At 48.4% G+C, this 15,726-nt stretch overlaps 1 protein-coding gene across 1 annotated transcript in view; it reads right to left on the bottom strand.

Annotated features, from left to right (window-relative positions):
- Positions 1-419: 419 nt before the first annotated feature.
- LOC134015505 (nephronectin-like) overlaps positions 420-15,726 on the bottom strand; it is a gene marked incomplete at its 3' end in the record, with an annotated part of 15,923 nt that continues 616 nt past the window's right edge. The window contains exons 2-4 of the mRNA XM_062455041.1: positions 8,584-8,684; positions 4,447-4,497; positions 420-512 (exon numbers count right to left, since the gene is read on the bottom strand). Of these exons, the coding sequence (XP_062311025.1) occupies positions 420-512; positions 4,447-4,497; positions 8,584-8,684 (245 nt within the window). The remainder of the gene's footprint in view (positions 513-4,446; positions 4,498-8,583; positions 8,685-15,726) is intronic.

The following is a 15,726-nucleotide window of genomic DNA, read 5'->3' as shown; positions in this document are numbered from 1 at the left end:
GGGAGACAGAGACAGAAAGAGAGAGTGTCAGACAGAGAGTGAGACCCACAGAGAGAGTGTCTGGGAGACAGAGAGACAGAAAGAGAGAGTGTCAGACAGAGAGTGAGACCCAGAGAGAGAGTGTCTGGGAGACAGAGACAGAAAGAGAGAGTGTCAGACAGAGAGTGAGACCCAGAGAGAGAGTGTCTGGGAGACAGAGACAGAAAGAGAGAGTGTCAGACAGAGAGTGAGACCCACAGAGAGAGTGTCTGGGAGACAGAGAGACAGAAAGAGAGAGTGTCAGACAGAGAGTGAGACCCAGAGAGAGAGTGTCTGGGAGACAGAGAGACAGAAAGAGAGAGTGTCAGACAGAGAGTGAGACCCACAGAGAGAGTGTCTGGGAGACAGAGAGACAGAAGGCAGGAGGTGTGTTACTGTACCTTGGTTGCAGGTCTTGCCAGTGTAGCCAGGGTGGCACCTGCACTTGTTGGGTCCGATACAGTCTCCGTGTTTACAGCCATGCTGACAGAGAGCTGAGGGGGAGGAGGGGAATGGGAGGTGGAGAGGAGGGGGAGGGGGAGGAGGAGGGGGAGGGGGAGAAGTAGCAGCAGGAGGAGGAGCAGGAGGAGGACGAGGACAAGGACGAGGAGGAGAGGAAGAAGGAGGAGAAGGAGGAGGAGAGGGAGGGGAGGGGGAGGGCAGAAAATGAGCAGACATGATGTGCACAAATTGAGAGTGTGTGTACATGTCTGAATGTGTGTGTGTGTGTACATGTCTGAATGTGTGTGTGTGTGTTTGGGGTGGGGGTGTGCACTTCCCAGGCTAGCTTTGTCTCTGATTGATATGTATGAGTATGTGTCAATGAGTGTGTGTGTGTAATAAACTGTGTGTGTAATAAAGTGTGTGTGTGTCCACAGCTCTCTTGTTGACTGTATGCTCCTCTCAGATCAGTGTGACAAAGCTCTTAATCCTTCAGTTATTTGACTTCCTCAGCCATCAGCTGTGTGTGTGTGTGTGTGTGTCTGGTTCTGGTGATACCAAGCATACCTGGGGATAGGCCCGGATCTGATAGATTGTGAGTGTGTGTGAGTGTGTTTATGTGAGTGTGTATGTGTGTGTGAGTGTGTGTGTGTGTAGTTACATAGATTAGTGAAACGAAAGGGCTTCAGTTCAATACTGAGATAAGATCTTCCAGAGAGACCACTTCAACACACAGTCTCTCCCATTATAATGGATCACTCTGGAGGCCACTGTTCATTTCCTTGGAGAATTTAATCAATTTTTAAAAAGCTGTTCAGAGCTTGAACTTTGAAAGTGCGACACACACACACACACTTTACTGAGCAGTACAGAAATACCGTACTTGCAGGGGAGCCTAGCTAACACATGCTACTGTACCAGGATGAGTAGTGTATCGCTTTGCTTGTGCAGTTCCACATGGAACCGAAAACAAAAGGAAGTATTTAATTTGTGTTTTTGGTGTCAAACTAAATTACGTCCAACAACAAAATGTACCACAAATCTTTGGCTGGCTGCAGATCTTCCATTCTCTGCTGCTAATCTCTATACTGCTGGTCTCTCTCCAGAATCTCTCTCTATACACCTGGTCTTTCTCTACTGCAGGTCTCTCTACAACCGGTCGCTCTATATCTGGACTTTCTTCTGCATCTACCTCTGCTGCTGGTCTATATACAGCTGATCTCTCTATGGATAGTCTCTCTATACAGCTGGGCTCTACCGCTGGTCTCTCCTGCTAGCCTGTATACTGCTGGTCTCTCCTGCTAGCCTGTATACAGCTGGTCTCTCCTGCTAGCCTGTATACTGCTGGTCTCTCCTGCTAGCTTGTACACAGCTGGTCTCTCCTGCTAGCCTGTATACAGCTGGTCTCTCCTGCTAGCCTGTATACTGCTGGTCTCTCCTGCTAGCCTGTATACTGCTGGTCTCTCCTGCTAGCCTCTATACAGCTGGGCTCTACTGCTGGTCTCCTGCTAGCCTGTATACTGCTGGTCTCTCCTGTTAGCCTGTATACAGCTGGTCTCTCCTGTTAGCCTGCATACAGCTGGTCTCTCCTGCTAGCCTCTATACAGCTGTGCTCTACTGCTGGTTTCCTGCTAGCCTGTATACAGCTGGACTCTCCTGCTAGCCTGTATACAGCTGGTCTCTCCTGCTAGCCTGTATACAGCTTGTCTCTCCTGCTAGCCTGTACACAGCTGGTCTCTCCTGCTAGCCTGAACACAGCTGGTCTCTCCTGCTAGCCTGAACACAGCTGGTCTCTCCTGCTAGCCTGTATACAGCTGGTCTCTCCTGCTAGCCTGAACACAGCTGGTCTCTCCTGCTAGCCTGTATACAGCTGGTCTCTCCTGCCATCCTGTATACTGCTGGTCTCACTTGCTAGTATCTCTCAGCCTGCTTTCAAAGGCTGCCACACGAGGACGCAGCCAAGTGATTCTAATTTCCATTAACAGCCTCATTAGCCTGTCATAATACAGGGAAATCAGAGCAGTTAATTATCCCCACGGATGAGCCAGTGGGAAGAGCAACATGTAGGAGAGCGTGTGTGGAGGTTTCAGATGAGTGAAGTGAGGTGTGTATGCCTGCATGTACGTGTGTGTGTGTGATCCAGATAGAGAGGGAAAGAGACAGAGAATACAAGAAGCCATGCGAGAAAAAGGTAAGTGTCTGACATCACGATGTGCTTGGATTTTGAGCGGACTATCCCTTTACAGGCTTTTTCCATAAAAGAATGGAACAAAGAAAAATGGACACCCTGAAAGCAGAACCTTATATCCAATATGTCTAATCCCGTAAAAAGCGCTCTTATCTGAACGCGGGTCTGTGATTCATGGTAGCGTCTCACCCTTGGCTAGGAGGCTGCTTGACATGAAAGCGGGGCTTGGTTCTAGTCTTTCAAGGCTGAAGCAAGCTGGGTTGCTTTCAAAGACAACAGAACCACTCTGAATCCTCCACCTCCAGCAAGATACACATCACCTGACTCACTCCTCTTTATTACATGGCTCAATCTAAAGAGTGTGTGTGTGTGTGTGTGTGTGTGTAGACGTGTTTATTTTGCTGTACGTGTGTGTGCACACACCGGTATTTTGCTGTGTGTGTGTGCGCCCGTGCGTGTGGGTATTTGTGTGACATGCAAAACATTGAGAGCTCTCGATTAGGTCTCAGATATAAGTGAGAAAGGGGAGGCCTAATTTGGGTTTGGGAGAGGAGGGGGGAGGGGGGCATCTGGTGGTTTATTGGGTCAGACTCCTTATCTGGATGGGATCCTCTAAGCGACAGTCAAATCGTGTATTAATAAAACACAAGCTGTGTTGGTATTCAGTTTTACTGTAAGTGATGAGCGTGAGAGCACGTGTGCGTGTACGTTTACATGTGCGTGTGTGTGCTTGAATGTGCGTGTCTGTGTTGAATGTGAGTTTGTGTGTGCACCTATATGTGTGTGTGTGTGTGGCCATGCTTAGATGTGACCCAGCTCAGTGAAAGGGGCGTGGCTAACTCCTATTTGGCATGAGAAGGGAAATCCCCCTCGCCCCTAAACCACATCAAGAGGCGCTCATATATATACTCTGATCAAACGATGCAGTCGACTAAACATGGCCGCTCCCTGGCAGAGTGACCTCGCACGCCCTCGTTCCAGGAATACCATCTGCCCACGCCCCCAGATGACACCCTTCCCTTTGATTAGATTTTCCATCAGGCATTCTGGCTGGCCACCTGACCCTACCCCGTCGAATGATGTTGAATAGAAGGGGGTCCTAAATTATAGCTGGCATTATTGGTGGATTTCAGGTTGCGTGAATGGTCCTTGATGGAGATTTGTAACGGGGGAAACGTCCAAAAAGGGGGATTTTTTTAATTCTATTTCAAAGCATGTTGGATAAAACTTAATTTAGTTATTTTGTTTTATCAATACTTTTGTATTACTGTATTGTATTACTTTTCTATTATTGTTACAACAACAATCCAAGTCTTAAGTCAACGTGTAAGACTGTTGATCCAAGAGCCTGTGTGTCTGTGTGTGTGTGTGTGTGTGTGTGTGTGTGTGTGCACGCTTTTGCATCAATGTGTGAGTGTGTTTGTGTCTGCATAAAAGAGTGTCCTTGGTGTTTTAGTGTGTGTGCATGTTCGTTGTGTGTGTGTATGTGTGTGTATGTGTGTGTGCATGTTCATTGTGTGAGTGTATGTGTAGGTGTGTATGTGTGTGTGCATGTTCGTTGTGTGTGTGTATGTGTATGTGTGTACGTGTGTGTGCATGTTCGTTGTGTGTGTGTAGGTGTGTGTGTATGTGTGTGTGCATGTTCGTTGTGTGTGTGTAGGTGTGTGTATGTGTGTGTGCATGTTCGTTGTGTGTGTGTATGTTTGTGTGAGTGGGTCTGACTCTATAAATAAGTTAGTGAAACCCTGAACCCAGAGGATATGACGCTTCAACCAGGAAATAGATCGTGTTGAGCTAACCTTGGTTCTGGCACCTTATCCCCACTACTCGGTGCGCTAAGGCGTAGAGAGCTGCAAAACAAACGGCCAAACACACAAACAAACACAAGACAGAAACATAAACACAATGGCAGGCTTAAAAGAAAAAAAAAGGATTAAAAATCAATAACAGTCAGAATTGTGCACGTGATTATAAAGTCATGCTGGGACAATATGATGTGAAAGCATTCCCGAACGCGAAATATGTTATTTGTGCGGTTCTCTTCTAGCAGTACACGGCCTTGACGGAGTCAATCGTCACCGGATCCTGATATCCAAAAGCGCTGGCAACAGACCGACGTTCAGATGATTTTGAGACCTCCGCGCTGTTTCCCCGGTGATTAATTAGGCATATCCCCGACCGCTCGCATCTTAAAAGATATGCAGAAGAAAGAGTCTTTGGGCGCTCGGAGTTTGTAGTGTGCTGCAAACAGGCAGACTGTGATGTACGGTTCAATTTCTCCGTTACACTCCTTTGGTGAATGAAAGCAAAACCACCACCACAGGACTGCCGAGGCGCTCTCCGGAGGATGAGAATAACTGACACTGAGTTTCTAGTTTGAACAGCGAATTCCTCTGTGAAAAAGAATGTAATCCTGTCCTATTGCCGTTAGATGTTACCATAAAACTGTCAATAGTTCCAATCCTGACAATTCCTGACTATTCTCACATCCTTTTTCCAAAACCCTTAGCTCCTTAGCGCTTAGAGTCAACAAGACTTTCCAAAAGTTTCCGTTGATTTTAATCCTCATTCGACCATTATCGGATCCTGACTTTCAGGATTTCATCCCCAAAGTTTACTTAATATATTCTTCCAGGGAAGGGCTTATCAAGGAGGCAGAGATGAAGAGAGAGAGTGAGGAATAAGGATGAGGAAAAGAGAAAGAAGGAAAGACACTGTTCTTATTTCTTTCTGGCCCCTGGCTTCATACTTCACACTCATTCCCAATTCTGCTTTTTCTTCTAAATTCTCCTTCCAACTCTCTCTCCTCACACCTCTCCCCCCCCCCACACACACTCTCTCCTTCACCGCCTGTCTCTTTTTCTCTCTCTGTCCTTCTCTCTCTCCCTCCCCTCTGGTTCAAGGACCTTTTAAACACAGGCCATATCTATTAAGTTCTCGATTCTACCAGACCACTCATTCAGACCAGAACCCCACGCTGTCATTGTCCATAGCTTCCATCTCTTACAGCAACACTCACTCCTCTCCCTCTCTCCTCTTCCTCCCTCTCTCTTCCTCTCTCCTCCTCTTCCTCCCTCTCTCCTCTTCCTCCCTCTCTCCTCCTCTCCCTCACTATCTCCTCCTCTCCCCCCTTCTCTCCTCTTCCTCCCTCTCTCCTCCTCTTCCTCCATCTCTCCTCCTCTCCATCCTTATGCTCTCTACTATTCCACCCTCACTTTCACCACTTTCTCCTTTCCTCCAGTTTGTATTTCCTCTTTTTTCTCTCTCTCTCTCTCTCTCTCTCTCTCTCTCTCTCTCTCTCTCTCTCTCTCTCTCTCTCTCTCTCTCTCTCTCTCTCTCTCTCTCAGGCTTGTAATTCTTTTGTACTTTCACCCCCCTCCCTTCCTCCTCTCTCACCTTCCTCCCCTCCCTCCCTCCCTCCCGCCCCTCCCCCCTCTCCGTTTCCATCTCTGAGGTGTAAATCTGCAGGAGGTGCATGGAGGACTGATTGTGGTCTCAAGTGATTGGATCCGTGCATCTCGGTCGGTCAGGGGTATTTGCGGGCGTTAGCGAGCTAACACTGAGGTTTCCTCAGTGGTCATCGATTTAGCTCGCTGCAAAAGCTCGCTGCAACGAGGGAGGGAAGGGGGAGGGGGGCGGAGCGGGGAGTGATACAGTTTTCCTCCTCACAGATGGAGCGCGGCGAAGGAACTCACAGGTGGAGCGCGGCGAAGGTCTGAGTGGAACGGTCATTTAACGGGGAGGGGGGGGGGGGGGGGGGGGGGAGAGGAAGACACAGGAACTCCATTCTCGACGTGACTTGAAATTTCCGTTGGTCAGCTTCCGGAAAGTGTAAAGACAAATGTAAATGGATTCAGTCACATCCCAACGTTTTAGTGAAACCGGTACTGGAGACCAGGTCCAGATATCCTCCTATAGAAGACTGTTTATGGTGGCTTGGTCTGATGTGCGCAAGGCTGAGGCATGGATGCGGCGGCCTGGGTTTGAATCTGGCAGTGTCCTTCTCTCTCTCTCCCACATGTCCTGTCCTCTCCATAATGACTATCTGAATCAATAAAATAAATTAGAAAGGCAGTAATGCCTCTAAAAATATGTCTTTAAAAGTCTACTTATGACCAGGCAGCACCTCCACTGTAGCGCCGATGTCTGGTCCACCCCACCAGCACTCCCCCGATCTGGACCCGCCCGAGGGGGACGACTCCAGGATATGGTCATCGACCGGATGTGCTGACTTCTCGTTCTCCGCACTTCACAGTTCTCGAAATAATCTCAATTCCAGCTACGTCCGGACAGCGCCCAAACAGAATGGGAAAAGAAGAGATCACAGTCCATCATGTATAATTTCCCGTCTGATCTCTTAGTGGCATGCCGGCTTGCCTTCGCTCCAGGCTCACCGAGCTGGCACGGCCACAGGGAGGAGGGGAGAGGAGAGGCAGCTGGCTGGCTGGCTGGACGGCTGCCAAGTTCGGGGGTGGAGGTGGGGGGGATAGAGGGAGGGTGTTGGAGGGAGGAGGAGGGTAGGGTGGGGGGGTTAGAGGGAGGAGGAGGGTAGGGTGGGGGGGTTAGAGGGAGGTAGAGGGAGGGAGGAGGAGGGTAGGGGGGTTAGAGGGAGGAGGAGGGTAGGGTGGGGGGGTTAGAGGGAGGAGGAGGGTAGGGTGGGGGGGTTAGAGGGAGGGAGGGTACTGGATACCGAGGTAGGCTTCCAAACGTCACTGCCGCAGAACCGAGTGGATCAGCCTGAGCAGAACCAGTGAGGTGAAACGAGGACTTGATTCTGAGCTGACAGTAAACAGGACTTTACAGGAAGTGTATTTCTTTGGTGTACGAAAGGACAAATGGGTCTAATCGACAGGAGATAAAGATAGCATGAAATGACAAGTTAGGCTGAGCACAAACCAATTCAAATGACTGAACAAAATCAAACAAACAATTCAGGTTTGGAACACACAAATGCAACACAAACGTTTTAAACAGAAACTTTTGCGGTACAACAAAAGGAAGCAGGTATTATTAGCCACAGCCATTAGTCTCAAAACACCTGGGGCTTTCAGCCAGTGAGGAAGCATGCAGTGCAGTCCTGTGTGAATGTGCAAAACTGGACGGCATCCACGGCCAGGAGACATTGGTGTGTGTGTGTATGTGTGTGTGTGTGTGTGTGTGTGTGCAGCTGTGGAAACCAAGCCAGGCAGTATCCTTCATTTTAGCACACCGTGCAAAGCGTCCAGAACCCTTCTGCTAATTATACCATCGTATTTATACCACACAGCCCCCCCACAGGCTCACTCCCAAAGCCAGCAGAGCAGGAACGCTCTCCGAGGATGAATTACATGTACAAGTGATACAATTAAAATACATGTGAATTACATGTATGCAAATCTTAGCCCACAGGCCTGAATGGTGACAGTCCCACTGAGGGACTGGAGGTGAGGAGAGATGGGGTGATAACTGAGATCTGTCACTGTGTCATGGGGCAGAAGGGAAGAGGGTGTGCGTGTGTGTGTGTGTGTGTGTGTGTGTGGGGGGGGGGGGGGGGGTAAGAGTTGATTCACAACATATCCTCTGGTTCAGGTATCCAGACAGAATCTACCTATCTAAGATAGTCTTGCATCCCAATCAATTGGTCTGTGTGCGTGTGTGTGGTGTGTGTGTGTCAAATTCTGCCAAATACTTGCTTTGAGGTGCAATTGATTTAGTTATGCTTGTTCCATCAAACCATTTGAACGACCCCAGTGGTGCACAGTCTGAACCAAAACAAGTACACCTAAAACACTTCCTTTAAAAAACAAGTATTTGATATTCACTGGACTGTATTTGACCCAGATCTGAACCAGAGACCAACCTACCCATCCCCCCCCACCCCCACAGAAACCCCCGGTTGTGCTTAGTAACCTCCATCACCCCCCCCTCCCGCCAGGCACTGCCATGGCAACACTTACGTTGGCACTGACCCCAGGACCGTCGGGTCCAGCCCCAGCAGCAGTCGATTCGGGCGCCGTAGCGACACAGCCCATTGGACGAGGCCATCTGCCGAGGCCACCTATTAAGAGAAGAGCACAGTCAGGTTATGGTAACAGGCTAAAGTACTCTTGTATACACAACCAAATGTGTGGTGAAAGATTTTCAGACGTATATTCAGACTCTATATTCAACCAAAATCCATGTACTGTGTTTTATCTAACTTTGGCATGAGTTTTGAAAGTGGTGTGTACACACACACACACACACTCACACACATGGTAATCACATTCACAACACATCACTTTTCCTCATTATCACTCTGGAGTCGAACAAACAGGTCACAAGCCGGTGACATCACACTTCCTGTGATGTCATATCTAAGCGCCTGCTTCAGTCCCCGTCTTGTGACACGCTGCCACAGTGATCCACCCAGGCAGGATCCGCACCGTAGAGAGGGAGGGTCTGAGCGATCAGAAACATGTTGACGTTCACAACGTCCTTCCTCACTTCCTCCCACCCCTCATCCCTCCCACCCCTCATCCCTCCCTTTTTCCTTTTCAATAGCACCACTTCTCTCACCCCATCCTGTCACCACTACCCCCTCCTCCCCCCTCCCTCACCCATCACTGCAACTGTCACAGCTGGGATTCCAGACAAGGCTTTTTGTCGAGCTCTGACAACGATGTTCTTTGTGACATTAGCATCAAAATAACTTCCTGAGGTGTGAATGCAGGAGGGAGGACAGTACTATTAGTATAACTACTACTAATGATCACAATCATAATAATGCTTCCAGGATGGTGAGGAAAGCCAGGCACTGACGGATAATCTTGCATGCAGGACATGCAGGAGCACACTAACCACACAAACCCTAAATACCCAAATAAGAGCCGGATGTGTTTGTGATTTGGTGTTCTGTTCTATTCTGTTTCTCCTTGGAAAGAGAGGAAGACAGAGAGAGAGAGAGAGAGAGAGAGAGAGAGAGAGAGAGAGAGAGAGAGAGAGAGAGAGAGAGAGAGAGAGAGAGAGAGAGAGAGAGAGAGAGAGTGTATGAGAGAGAGTGTATGAGAGAGAGTGTATGAGAGAAAGATTTTCTTGGCAGGCCATGGACTAGGATTACCTCCTCTATCTCTCCAGAGCATCCCCACATGTTGTGGTGGGGATAAGAGGTAGAAAAAGCCCATTTAAGGACCCTTTCTCTGGGAAATAGCAGAAGCACTGGCCGCCACAATGCCCTGATCCTTGGCAGGGAGACTGAGGTCTGCTGACTGAATCAAGCTCCTTGATGAAAAGGGGGGGGGGGGGGGGGGAACTAAAACTAAACCATCGTTCAGAAAGTGTCCTGAAGTGTCTCTGAAGAGATCCTTGTTGCCTTCTAATTATGGAGGAAGAGGAAGAGGAGGAGGAAGAGGAGGAGGAAGAGGAGGGCAGTCCAGCCGCCACAGTGAGAGGATGATACAGATTAGTGTTTGGTATTCAGTGCACGCACTCTCTTTCTCTCTTCCACCTTTCTTCTAGTCCCCCCCTCCCCCCTCCCCTCCCCTCCCCCTCTCCCCTCCCCTCCCCTCCCCTCCCCTCTCCCCTCTCCACCCCCCTCCCCTCTCCCCCCCTCCCCCCTCCCCTCCCCTCCCCCGGTCTGTCCCAGGAGTTAGTGTCCAGTGCCAAGCTGGGAGACATGCTAATAGCTTCCCCGGCAGCCAATCAGGAGGGAGGGGGAGGGGCTCCTGACAGGGGAGGCTGAGTGAGAGTGGCAGTCTCAGGGTGATGTTAGTCTGCTGTCTGGCAGGGCTGTTTGTTGGGGACACGGCGTGGGGCCTAGAGGGACAGGGCTGGGGGTAGAGGCACAGGGCTGGGGGTAGAGGCACAGGGCTGGGGGTAGAGGGACAGGGCTGGGGGTAGAGGCACAGGGCTGGGGGTAGAGGCACAGGGCTGGGGGTAGAGGGACAGGGCTGGGGGTAGAGGCACAGGGCTGGGGGTAGAGGCAAAGGGCTGGGGGTAGAGGAACAGGGCTGGGGGTAGAGGCACAGGGCTGGGGGTAGAGGCAAAGGGCTGGGGGTAGAGGAACAGGGCTGGGGGTAGAGGCACAGGGCTGGGGGTAGAGGCAAAGGGCTGGGGGTAGAGGCAAAGGGCTGGGGGTAGAGGCACAGGGCTGGGGGTAGATGGACAGGACTGGGGGTAGAGGCACAGGACTGGGGGTAGAGGCACAGGACTGTCTGTCTTGGAAGTACAGAAGTTGCAAAATGTCTTAGTAATTTAAGGACACACACCACTTCTGACCAGGGATAAACATCACATCCATTTCCCCACAAAAATTGCGCCAAACACACTAAGCTATATATGGATAGTTTCTCAGCAGAGAAACTAATATCAATATTAGACGTGGATAAAGGGATGAGAAACCAAATTAAAATGGCTTCGTTTTGCAGGCAAAGTGATTAACAGCCACAATAATGCCAAATGGAGTTGCTGTATATTGGTCCATCAGGGTATTAAGAATTCAGATAACTGCCCTGTTGATAAAGCCCTGTGATACAGGCAGGGTGATATTTAACCGTGCTCGTAAAACGAGTGTATGCATTACAGAGCGGGAAAGAGAGAGCAGGGTGCTGTGAGGGCCCTGGCTAAGCACTGAAGGTAATTAGTTAGCCTGCAGCGTTTTCGCAACAAACAACCTGGACCCAAGAAAACGGTGGCATTCTGTCCCGCTGAGTAGCTGAGTTGGGGACATGAGGCGGAAGCAGAAGCGCTCGGTGAGACGAGAGAAGAGCAAGCGATCGGTAGCTAAAGGAAGCATGTGGTGAACTCCCGCAGACAAATTGAGGTTGAAAAGGCTTTCTTTCTTTCTCTCTCTCTCTCTCTCTCTCCTTTTCTCTCTCTCTCTCTCTCTCTCTCTCTCCTTCGCTCTCTCTCTCTCTCTCTCTCTGTGTCTCTCTCTCCTTTTCTCTCTCTCTCTGTTCTGTTTGGCAGCCAGAGGTGGGTGGAGTGGTCATAGTGAAGGTGGACAAAGCTCACTGTGGCCTCCGTTAGCAGACCGGTTCTGAGTGACTGAGAAGGAGAGAGAGAAGGGAGGGGTACACATATACACACACACACACATACATACAGGCCTAGAATATGAGTTCGGCAATGGAATTTTGTCTACCCATTTATCGTACATTTCGCTCTCGCCCTCTCTGTTTCTCTCATCCTTCTCTTATAGCCACTGGCAATTTTCTGACCAACCGGCATCCGTCTTGTTGTTGACGCCGCTCAACAGCCCCGGTCCTCTGAATAATGTGTCATTTCTTTGTTACACACAACGGACAGAACTGACTGTCCTTACTTCCTGTGACTGATCACCCCCCAACACGCACGCACGCACACACACACTTCATGTAATATTCATAACATGCACAGCAGCCCATGTCATCTTTCTTCTATCAACTCAACTGTTGATGGTGGGCCGCTATCTCGGCTCCAAGGCAGTGTTCTCTGATTGAGGATGATGGAATGTAATGATATGTTGCTTAACCGAGGAAAAGTGTTCATGGGTGTAGCAGAGAATATGGGTGTGTGTGTGAGAGAGAGAGACTCACTCACTCACTCACTGTCTCTCACTCTCACTCTCTCTCAGAGGGAGGGTAAGAGAGTGAGAGACATAGGGTGAGAGAGAGGGTGAGAGAGAGAGAGAGAGAGAGAGAGAGAGAGAGAGAGAGAGAGAGAGAGAGAGAGAGAGAGAGAGAGAGAGAGAGAGAAAGAGAGAGAGTCATGTAAAACTGGCCTTGCATACCCGCACGCAAGCAAGCAGTCACAGGAAAGGACAGGGTCTGATGTCACCACTGAAGCCATGTTTGGCACCAAAACTTGGCGTTGGTGTTCGACTGAGGTAACCTAGGAATGGGCTGGCTGCAATCTCGCGCTACTATATGCACTGACATCACTCTGGAACAATACCCGTGCGCGTGTGTGCGTGTAACGTGCGCGTGTTTCTGTTAAGTCTAGACTTTCATCCTGGCAAAGTGCTCTCGGCCCAAGATTAAGTACTTTCTGGACAAAACCACTCGACCAAGCAGCAGCCAAAGATAATGACAACAGGAAGCACTGCCTGTTTCATCTCCAGGTCCTCCCACTCAACCTGACAAGCACCCACACATACATAATGCCAGATCATTAGGATATCCACCCCATAATATGTGTTATTAATTAGACCTATTATGGGATGACCTTGCTAGGGTTGCCATGGAGGCGTCCTTCAGGTAGCTAAGCCTTCTCTAAACAGTTCTACCGAGAGAGGCGGCCTCCAAGTAATGAATGGGATTTTCACGCGCATTCTCTCACGGGACACCGCTTCGCTCGCTCGCTCGCTCGCTCTCTCTTTCTCTATGAATTTATATTGAAGTAGCGGGCCGCTGGTTTATAACCATGGAAATTGGCAAATAATGACCTGCGTGACAAGCTCGCTCCATCAGCGGGAGCCGTTAATAACGTATGCCGCCGCCGGGTTTGCGTTGACGCTCATTATGCGGTGGCACACTGGTGAAATATCAGCGCATCTCGGCAGACGGCGGCCCCGGTGAGCTGTCAGAACGCACCGGCTATCATAACTCACTCCGGTCATCATGATACGGACTATATGCACGAGGCTTGATCACATACATGTCTCCTTTACATGCTGACGACACACACACACACACAGAGACAGACGTCTTTCACACCAGCCTGCTTCACAACTGTCTCTCTGTCGCACGTACACACATGGGCCTTTACACAGGTGATAATAATAATCACCTGTGTGATAATAATTAATAACTATAGATGATGTTATAAATTACATGTAGGTAAAATGTTGTCTCGGAAGCTCGAAGGACCAACTGCCACTATATTAATCTCTAAGAAAGATGTTTTCTATTAGTCCCCATCATATTTGCCCAAAGTATGTCAAAAGAATGAAGCCTAGGGCACAACCTGTTCAAACGACGATACATGGAGACAAAACTTAATCTAATTCGAAGGCGTGACAGATTTTTCTACTGGAAAAATTGGAAGTTCATTGCAACACGCTCGTGCTCCGTTTACATATCTGGCTTTACAACTGTGAACAGAGAGTTCATGAATCTGTGAAGGATATCTGCTCTGCTACAGCCTGAAATATCATTAACCCTCGTGCTGCCTTCGGGTCACATGACCCAAAGGTTCATAACGAACCATCGTTGTGTTTACCCAATTTTACCCAATACAAAAACAAATTAAAATAATTTTCTTTTAACCTTTGCAATGTGGGGGGTCTGAGACAGCCTAGCTGTTAAAAGAAAATGCTTCACTTTGTCTTTGTATGCGGTAAATTTGTCGCAATACGACGGTGGGTCACAATGACTGATGGGTCAGAATGACCCGAAGATAACACAAGGGTTAAATAAATATCCACGGTGCTTAACCCTCGTGCTGCCTTCGGGTCACATGACCCAAAGGTTCATAACGAACCATCATTGTGTTTACCCAATTTTACCCAATACAAAACCAAATAAAAATACTTTTCTTTTAACCTTCGCAATGTGGGGGGTCTGAGACAGCCCGACGGTTAAAAGAAAATGCTTCACTTTGTTTTTGTATGCGGTAAAGTTGTCGCAATACGACGGTGGGTCACAATGACTGATGGGTCAGAACGACCCGAGGAGAACACAAGGGTTAAGGAAGCGTTTGTCTTGTTGTGGAGGAAGGGAATCCGTCTTTAGGGTGATGTATACAGTTTAGTCAAGTTGGACCAGGTCCAGGTCTGGAAGACAACCAACAGTTATTAATAAACAAGGATGATGCAATTGCTTGAAAGTTATTCCCCGAGGTGCAATAAGCTACATAATGTAGATTACTAGGAGGCTTTAGAATGAAATCTAGGTCATGTTCTATTGACCTAAGATGGAAGTAAGTGTTCCGATACATGCAGATGATTGTTGCCAATACCTCGTGTACCCAAGCGAAAAGTATTTTGCGTATAAGCACAGCCTAGGCTACTTAAAGGTGTCAATATGTGAATGTTAGACTACAGATGTACGAAAGTACACTTCAGTTGTGTAAAGAAGGATACTTATAATGAAAATGTTTTAGGCAATTTTATGTTGACATTATTTAGGTTACCTATAGGTCTGCTCTTTCCCGCTTGGGTGTTTATAGGTAGTCTATATTGAATCTGGGTTTAGAACGAAATGCACAATGTTGACAATAACAGTCACCAAAAAAACGTCCATGAATGCTTGAATTCTTGATGCTAACGGTTAATTACAGTGTCAGTAAATAGGCCTACTTAGCTACAAGTAAAAGGGATCGGCTATATTGGGGGACAATGATGGTCAGAAGTTCGTCTTTATTGAATATAGTAGTGTTAAATATGAGAAATAACCTTGCAGCTACTTGCTACTGATGTACGAACAAAAGTATTACAAAAAAAAGGCTCTGACCTCAACGTTGATCGACATAAAACAGCCAGCACGCCTTACTTGAGAGTATTATACCTCACTGAGGCACGCTGGGATGCCCGCGTGCACCTATAAGGAGGGTTCGACTAGATTCCAATCTCGCGCACATTCTTAGGGTTTTGGCACGTTTCTTCTCGACCTCGCCACCTCACGCTCCCCCCGGTTCGTGTTCGGGCATGAACCAACCAAGTCAATGAGAACGCATTCTGTCACACATCAGCTAATTTCTAGAAAACTCACCCCCACCAGCAATACACGTTGACATGGAGATGGTGGACCAGATTTGGCAAAAAAAATTAAAACACTGCCAAACCTAGATTTTAACTCCATATGCAAATTCGGGCAAAAGTACAGGCAGCGAAACGAATGGACATGGGCTACAATGATCTACTTCCGTGAGAGTTCCAAATCAGATACATCAGATTTATATACCTAACGAAGTAGCCTAGGCCTATAATTCTGTGAAAAGTGCCACTGTTCATTTTAAGATTAAGGGGAGATCAGATGCAGTTGAGCAAAATAAACAAATCGCTAGGTAGGCGATCTAGCTAGTCTACTTGCACACGCTTTCGTTCACAGCGTGTCAAGTGTGACCCCTCGCACATAGTTTCATTAGAACAGCAACACGTTTCAATCTTTTCCGCTGTGAATATTTCAAACGTGCAAATCACA

This window comes from Osmerus eperlanus, unplaced genomic scaffold, assembly GCF_963692335.1.
Source record: "Osmerus eperlanus unplaced genomic scaffold, fOsmEpe2.1 SCAFFOLD_243, whole genome shotgun sequence".
NCBI classification, from domain to species: Eukaryota; Metazoa; Chordata; class Actinopteri; order Osmeriformes; family Osmeridae; genus Osmerus; species Osmerus eperlanus.
This window is presented reverse-complemented; position numbering and strand designations above follow the sequence as displayed.